Source organism: Pygocentrus nattereri, chromosome 10 (genome assembly GCF_015220715.1).
Source record: "Pygocentrus nattereri isolate fPygNat1 chromosome 10, fPygNat1.pri, whole genome shotgun sequence".
NCBI lineage: Eukaryota > Metazoa > Chordata > Actinopteri > Characiformes > Serrasalmidae > Pygocentrus > Pygocentrus nattereri.
In genome coordinates, this window is record NC_051220.1 from 18830979 (window position 1) to 18839464 (window position 8486).

At 38.0% G+C, this 8486-nt stretch overlaps 1 protein-coding gene across 1 annotated transcript in view; it reads left to right on the forward strand.

Moving 5' to 3' along the window:
• LOC108441829 (signal-induced proliferation-associated 1-like protein 1) overlaps window positions 1-6869 on the forward strand; it is a 75495-nt gene extending 68626 nt beyond the window's left edge. Inside the window, exons 18-21 of the mRNA XM_037542236.1 lie at window positions 1200-1349; window positions 1782-1890; window positions 3222-3300; window positions 3513-6869. Of these exons, the coding sequence (XP_037398133.1) occupies window positions 1200-1349; window positions 1782-1890; window positions 3222-3300; window positions 3513-3656 (482 nt within the window). The 3' untranslated portion in view covers window positions 3657-6869. The remainder of the gene's footprint in view (window positions 1-1199; window positions 1350-1781; window positions 1891-3221; window positions 3301-3512) is intronic.
• The last annotated feature ends 1617 nt before the right edge of the window (window positions 6870-8486 follow it).

Consider the following 8486-nt stretch of genomic DNA (forward strand, 5'->3'; position numbering starts at 1 on the left):
AACATTGGTTAGATAAATACAGGAACATGGGAGAAAAAGACACTCTATAATATAGTGTGTGTGCACTGCTGCGAGACCCTGTAAAACCTGAAAGTGTCTGGTCTGATTTTGTGGGAATTTCAGACCAGGTCCAGCAAAATCAACATGCAGTAGTGGACAGTACGAAAGTAAATGTAATTCATTACTGTACTTAAGTATTCTTTTTGTGTATCTGTACTTTACTGAAATATTTCCATTTTGGGTGACTTTTTACTTTCACTCCACTACATTTCAAAGTCAAATATCTTCCTTTTTACTCCACTACATTATGTGAAATCTGTCATTCCTTTTGTTTTTTGTGTGCATAAAAATGTAATGTCAAAACAAAAGACGTGTGTAGCAAGAACACCAATCAGGGCACGGTGTGCACTTTGTTTTGAGCTTGTTTTAACCTGTTGGACATACTGAGCCCGTACAAGCATACAGTCTATTCCAACATAAATGATGGAACTAACCTAACTTTGTGTAAATAGATCACAATATGTACACACATGCAGTGGTGATAGGCATGTGTCATTTTTCTGAACATGTATAGAAACATTTTCATTTTATAGTAAATTTGTTTTGGCTAGTTTGTTTATGAACAGAGACCTATATAGAATATGGTGAAGGAAAACTCATTTGTGAACCTGAGTTTAAAGCAAGATTTTATTAAACGTGTAACTAACTTTAAAATAAATCTTAAACTGAAACTCGTTTTCAAAATGGTATTTCAGAGACACTCGGTTCTACCTAATGGAAACTGTAATAGACATCAGTGGAAGACTAATTAATGACATTATTAAAAGATTGGTTTACCAAGAGTGTCACTATAGTGTATGTATGTGTATATGTTTGTGTGTGTGTGTGAGTATTCACCTAAAATGAGTTAATGAAGCAAGAGTCTTGTTACAAAAATTGTAATAGGACATTAGTCATAATTAAACTTTTAGTACTTTTACTTTTGATACTTAAGTACATTTGAAGGCATATATTTTTGTACTTTTACTCAAGTGGAGGTCTAAAGCGAGGACTTCTGCTTTTACTGGAGTAATATTTCACTTTGGGTATCTCTTCTTTAACTCAAGTACACAATTTGTGTACTTTGTCAACCACTGTCAACATGATACTGATGATTATTCAGGCAGACTGATTGTGGATTTCCTGCTCTTTGACTCCAGGAGACCTTACATCCACAGACAGCAGTGTTTTTGAGCAAGAGCCACGCAGACAGCCCCTGCAGGAACCCCCTCTCATCCCCCTTCCAGACGCCAGTGCAGACAGTGGCCTCGACTGGTCTGACCTGGTGGATGCAGCGAAGGCCTTTGAAGGTAATCATGGCAACTTTGTTGAAACATACAAGATAAATTCCAACCTGGACAAGAATCTAAATGTACTTGCGTAATGGATTGTGCTAAATGAATTGAAGGACACCTGAAATATGACAACTACAATATGTAAACATTTAGCCATTTAATAAACTGTGATAATTATATCAGTTAATGTACATCTTGCAGCAAGTTGGGTTTTTTTTCTACTTTCATACTACCTGGAATGTTATACTTATGTATATTTGTGTTCCTAAGACGCTGATACTGCTTCAGAGTTTGCTGGCATGCTGACCAAAAATTACCTTTGCGTAAAGGAAAAGTTCTCTTAGCAGAGATGTGTTCCTCACAGGGTGACAGTTGCGTAGGCTGAGAATTCTAAAGAACTGTCACAGCAGCTGAAGTTGCTTTTTATTTTTTTGTTTGTGTCTGTAGTTCAGAGAGCAACATTCCTGGCGGCCAAAGATGCCAGGTCAGAAGCGCTCACCTCAAGCTCCCAAAAGGCTGAGCTGCAGACTGCTCCACAGCAGCACGTCTCACCCAGGTACATGCCTGCATTACACCTTACATTTATACATCATATCATATATATGTCATATTCTGTGCATCTCAGCAAATTTTGGTCTTCATGTAATCCCCTTTTACATTACAAAATGTGTGTATACATGTCACACGTAGAAAAGTGACACTCTGGAAAAGTGATAAGCTGCCTTAGAAAATTCTATTGAAAGTATTTGTTTATTTATTTATTTATGTATTATGTGCTGAGAACATAAAACACTAAGTGAACTTTTATGTATAGTAAATTGTGGTTTTTACATCTGTGAATGTGTTAGCCATTATCAAATTCCTCCTCAAGGACATTTAATATTTGAAGTTATTATCTAGTACTTGTTTTAGCTAATTGATGCAATGAGTTAAATCAAGCGTCCTTATGATCGAATTCAACAATTCCATGCAGTAACTTGAGTTGCTTCGAAGAGAGGAGGAACCTGTGTTCTTCTAACCATCTGACAAGATATCTTTTTTCTTTTTTTTTTTCTTAAGATAACAAGAAATTCTTGTTTACTTATTACTGTTAATTATTATGTATATCTATTACATTGTCATTATATATTAATATATCTATTCCTGTGTTTGTTCATTCATTCATTCATTCTTTATCTAAACTGCTTATCCTCCTGGGTTGCCTGGGTTGCTGGACCCTATCCTGGTGCTTATTTGCTGGATATTCCTATGTTATATTGTGTTTTTACAAGTAATAACATTTTTGCTGCCCAGATAAAAAGTTTTTATTTTTTTCTCAGTTGACCTAGAATTACCATATGTTTAATGTGATCCAAATCTTGTTTTCTTCACTATTTTCAAATAAGAGTTCCAAAACATACTGTTCCCTTCTCACTCATTGGGGTCCATATATGGAAACTTTGCTGCAAAAACAGTTCTGTATTAATTTCTTTCACAAAAACTGATGTTTATTCATATCTGCCTTTTCAGCCTACAGTTCCACATTTAAGTTATAAGAAATGTTTCAGGCTGGACTGCTTTTTGACCAAGGCACAACACTGGGCAGCAGGTTTTTTTTACATGGATCTTAGACAACATAAAAAAATAATCTGTTTAATTCTAAGGGATAAAGACACTGTTTTTGATATATAAATCCACACCAATGTAGTATGTGGACTTCAGAGGAAAAAAGAGAAAGAACAATGCTGGATACTGTTTTTAACCTTTTTGTCAGGCTGTGTATGAAAGTTATGATGCTACATGTGTTGTGCATCTGAAACAATTTGCAGTAAGCAAAGTCATTTTATATTGGTAAAAAAACAGTTTTATCTTATTTTAATATTCTCATGTCTATCTACTCTTGTTCAGTGATGGTCCTGCCTGCCTGATTGGGAAGGTCACTCAGCTGGAGTCGATGGTGAAACTGCTGCAGGAGGACCTCAAAAAGGTGAAAGAGAGAAAATGTCAGGGTTATGTAGTCTTTGCCAAAGTACTCCAGTGCATCATTTTTGCTGCTACAGTGACTAATTCAGCTTTGACTATGTTGTATAAGTCTTCTCTGCTTTCCAGAGGTGCTTCATAATCTCTGCATTGTGGGCACTGCGCAGATGGTAGACTGAAAGTACCAATTTAATTTTCCTCTCTCAATCACTCTTTCAGGAGAAAGATGCTAAGGCCTCCTTGCAGGTCCAGATTCAGAGCCTGAGGGCGGACAATCAGCGCCTGCAGGAGGAATCTCATAATGCTTCAGCTAAACTCAAGAAATTCACAGAGTGGGTTTTCAACACCATCGACATGAACTGACTAAATACCCACAACACAGTATGATTTTAAAAATGAGCAAACTCAATCACAGGGGAGTAGGGAATCACAGAATTTCGGCAATTCAATAGGACTGAAAACAGTAGTTACTTGAAATGTTCTGAGTCATGACAAGAGACCTGCATGTCCTCCTTGCCTCCTGAAATCCGGTCGATATCTGTGCATGCCTCTGTGTTCTAGTTGCCCAAGGACTTTGGGCCCTGTTTTCCATGGTGCCCTATCTGACCAGACAAAACAATATTGTTCCAGTTTATCTCAAGAATTGCTGTTGTCACTTTTTGGTATTCATTACATCGTCCAGCATCACAATTTTTCACTCCTCTTCAGGGGCCACATTTATCAAAATAGGCATAAAACATACGGCCACCAGAACAACAGAGACGAGATGCCATTTCACCCAGCGGTTAATTTCAGTAATTAAGAGTAGTTCTAAATGTACACATGTTGACACACACAAGAAAACAATTTTCTTAGATTATATGCGTAAAAACTTGTGTATGCACAGTTTACACAGGTTTGACAAATTAGACCACTGAATCTATTCATTGATGAGTCCTTACACACTATTAATTTGATGGCCTTGATGCAAAACTCTTTGGTCTCTAAAAGTTGACCGAGTGGCATAATATCATAAGGAAATCATGGAGTGTCTTTTGAGGCAAACATGCTTCGAGGCCTGTCACGATCCTGAAATTTTAGCTGACAAATATAATTACTATTTTATAGGCCTCATTCGCCAATATCTTCCTACGTTTTTTCCTAATTTTGTTCTTGGGAAAGGTCCCAAGAAAAGGTCTGTCAGATTCATGACGTGTTCCTAAAGCACAGAACTGTTTGCTCCTTTGTGCTCTTGAGTGTGTGAAGATTCTGTTCTTACCTAAGAACAAATCCCAAATAAGACAACATTGGTGAATGTCAGAATCTTTGTGAAAACGTGAAATGTGGGTTTTAAGAAGATTTTTTTTTTTTGAGAATGGTTGGTGAATGAGGCCTAATATTTGGATCTTTGTACAAACTATCAAAGTAGTGAGGTGGGGTAATTGGCTGCTTAGCTATCTTGCTTCCTACCTGTCAGAACGTAGTAGCTCCCAGTTGTTGACAGACAGAGATCAAACATTCCTCAGCGCTGTTGTCTAAAGGTGTTCTGAACAAACATCAAATAGACAAATATTGCTCCCTGCTGCCCTCTAAAGATGCTACAGCACCAGTACAAATTTTTGGGGCTCTGAAGTGGCATAACTGTCTAAGTGTTGGCCTTATTGTTGGAACATCCCAGGCAATGCTACAGCCATCTGTGGCTGAGAGTCCAAGAGAGCATAATTGGCTTCACTCATGGCCCTCCCTTTCTCCAGTCACTTGGCACAGTGATGTCCAACTTAAGCTTCTCTTAGCTAACATAGCAGAATTGGTAAATGGTGTTCTTCAACAAGTGTGTTAAGCTTTCCAGTGATGTTGGATTAGCTACACTTTGAAAAGATACAGTAGTGTCATGGAGGAGGTATTTCAGCTGCTACCTAGGTCTCCTGTAGTCACCCTCTCAGCTTGGTGGCATTGTGTGATAGGGGGAGATCTAGGTAGATTTTGGCAAAGACTAAACTGGGGAGGTAGTTAACTTCTGTTGGAAGACTCATGACGCATCTTGCGTGTGCTTTCTGTATTTGTCTCAACCCAACAGGAGCACATCAAATACACATTATATTTGTTTGACCAAACATATAATTTTAAAACAGCTGTGGAAACTAATTGCAGTCAGCACAAGTATCAAGCGGTTATCTAAAAATTGTAACAGACCTACATGAATTCATTACCAGTGAGAACAGTTCAGGGTACTTTTTTCTAGGTTCAGTAAATTGTAGCTATATAAAAAGGGTCTTTGTTTACCAACTATATTAAAAATAACCTGAGGGCTGAGGGCACCAGTTGTTTGGGACTTAAATTCATGCCAATAGAAGTCATTGTGGATCACATCCTGTTAATCTATTTTAGGCAGTTACCAGAAATTTAGATTCAGACAAGGAACTATGTATGAACATTCATGTGACTACTTGTTATGTAGTCAGCCATTGGCTGCTTTGCTGACTGTTGTGTTGGCTTATTAATGGTTGAGAAAGGGAACTGTCTTACTTTTAAGTCCTATTGGAGAAAATATTGAAAGGGTTAAGGGACAAAGTCCCTCTTTCTTCATCTGCAAACGATTACACTCTTTCAGATGTTCTCTGTCTAAGTCAATTCTGATGGCAGTGAAGATTTGATGTCTAAGAAAGTTTACTTGTTTTGTGTATTTGTGTTGGGAAGAAAACAAGGACATTCTGAACATTGAGGTACCTGTGCTCAGTGAAACTCCGTAATGCTCCAGAGTCCACTGGTTATTTGAGTTGACCACTCTGAAATATTTACGATTAAACATTTGATCAGTAACCTTATGTGTAAGATGACCTTCTGTATATTATTTGCGGTATTTGATGTAAAATAAAATGTTACTGACAATGAAAAAAAGAAAAGAAAAACTTTGGTGCCATACGGTGAATATTTATATCGAACTGTGTATAACTACAAATAAATAAACGGCATCCCTTGTACATTTGCCATACAAAAAGAAAACCTATTTTGAAAAGTTTTATTTATTGGTTACAGTCATTTTCAAATGTATTAAACCATCATAAGGTGTACGGACAGTGGAGATGCAGCAGAGCTCTATAAGTAATATTGAACTGGAAGGTTTTATTTTGTTCATTGTTTGTTTTTGTATTTTGTTGATTTGTGGATGTGCACAGCATTTCCTTCTGTTAAAGATGCCACATGAACTGGACTATGAGAACTACAATCATTCATAACTGGATTTTTGTATTACTATACCCAAAAAATGTCTCACATCTTTTGCTTCATTTTATTGTAGCCAGGTTGCAACTCTCCAAAACGCCAAGAAGATTTTCGTGGAAGTTAACTCCTTTGTTATCGTGCTTGAAAGGAGATATGGTTTACGTTTCTTTTAAAGTGGTCTTTTTTTATTTTAATAGTTGCTCTCCTAATAGAGCTTATTTTCTGTTGTCTGGAATCTTCCGTACTCTCTACAGACATGACTGGATCCTCTTTCCTGTTGGAAACTTCTTCTTTGACGTGCTGTAGCATGTTGTAATATTTCCCTTGACCTTTGATGTGTAAAGACATTTATTCCATTAAAAATTATTTTGGGCATTTTCATGTGCTTTCTTCAGAACTTGGCCATCTTTGTCCTGCAGACCATAGAAAATGTAAAGCTGTTCTCAGCTTGTTTTTAAATGATTTACATTTGGAAATCATGGAGCCATTAAATATAGTGATCACAAAGAGATGATGGCAAAGGTTTGAAACTTTATACTGAAATATTATGATAGAACCTCTTTCAGTTGTTCTGCGCATTGTATTATGTTACAGTGGAAGTACCAGACATGTAAACTCTGTGGGTATGCTACATGTCCAAAAGTTTGTAGACACCTGCTCTTCCTACATTTTGTCTGAAATCAATGGTATTAATGGAGAGTTTGGTCTCTCCTTACCGCAGTAACATCCTATACCCTTCTGGCAAGTTGGAACATTGCTGTAAGGATTTGATTGTATTCAGTCACAAGAGCATTAGTGAGGTCAGGTACTGAGGTTGGAGGATTAGTTTTGAAGCATAAACACCACTTCAGCTAATCCCAGAAGATTGATGGAGCTCCATCACTCCAGAGAACTTCTCTCCACTGCTCCACAGCCCAATGCTGGGAGGCTTTTTACCCTGGGTAACCCTGAAAAACGGCCCCAGACCATTATCCCTCCTCCACCGAACTTTACTGTGTTCAGTAGGTAGCATTCTCCTGGCATGTGGCAAATCCAGATTTGTCATTCAGACTGCCAGGCAGTAAAAGAGTGACTCATCACTCCAGAGAAGACGTTTCCACAACTCCAGAATCCAGTAGCGCTGTGTTTGGCATTGCACATAGAGATCTTAGGCTTGTGCGCAGTTCCTCAGCCATGGAAATCTACTTAATGAAACTCTCGAATCACAGTTCTTTTGCTGACGTTTTTTCCAGAGGCAGTCTGGAGTGAGTGATGAAACAGATGGGTGATTTTACACGCTACACTTGGCTGCCCTGTTCTGAGGTGTGTGGTCTACTTTTTCATGGCTGAGCTTTTGTTACTCATAGATGCTTCCATTTCACAATAATAGCACTTCCAATTGACCAAAAACAGACGTAGCATGGAAACATTTTTGTGACATGTGGCCAAGGTGTTATCCTATGACAGTGCCACATTTAAAGTCACCAAGCTCTTTAGTATGACTGCCAATGTTTGTCTGTGGAGATTGCGTGGCTGTGTTAGCAACAGGTGTTACTGAAACACTAAATCTTAATAATGTAGATTTATTGAGTAGATTATTAGGTAGCGGAGGCCGTCTGCTGCTCAGCTGTGATGATCCAAATGATAAATATAGTTGCACACTATATGTCCAGGCTGCGATGGACTGTTGACCTGTCTAGGGTGTGTGATGCCTTCTGCCCAATTACTGCTAGGATAGGCTCCAGCTCCCCCCCAGGACCTAGAAGGATAATCGGCTTAGAAAACGTGTGTGTGTGTGTGTGTATGTGTGCGTGTGCGCGTGTGTGTGTGTGTGTGTGTCTGTCTGTCTGTCTGTCTGTCTGTCTGTCCGTCTGTCCATCCAGAAATATCCAGACACTCTTGAAAATACAGCTCTTATAATTTCCATAAAAATTTTAAAAATGTAAAAAAGTAACTGTTTTAATTACTGCCTTAACAAAATGTAACTTGGACTGAATATGTATTCCCAATACC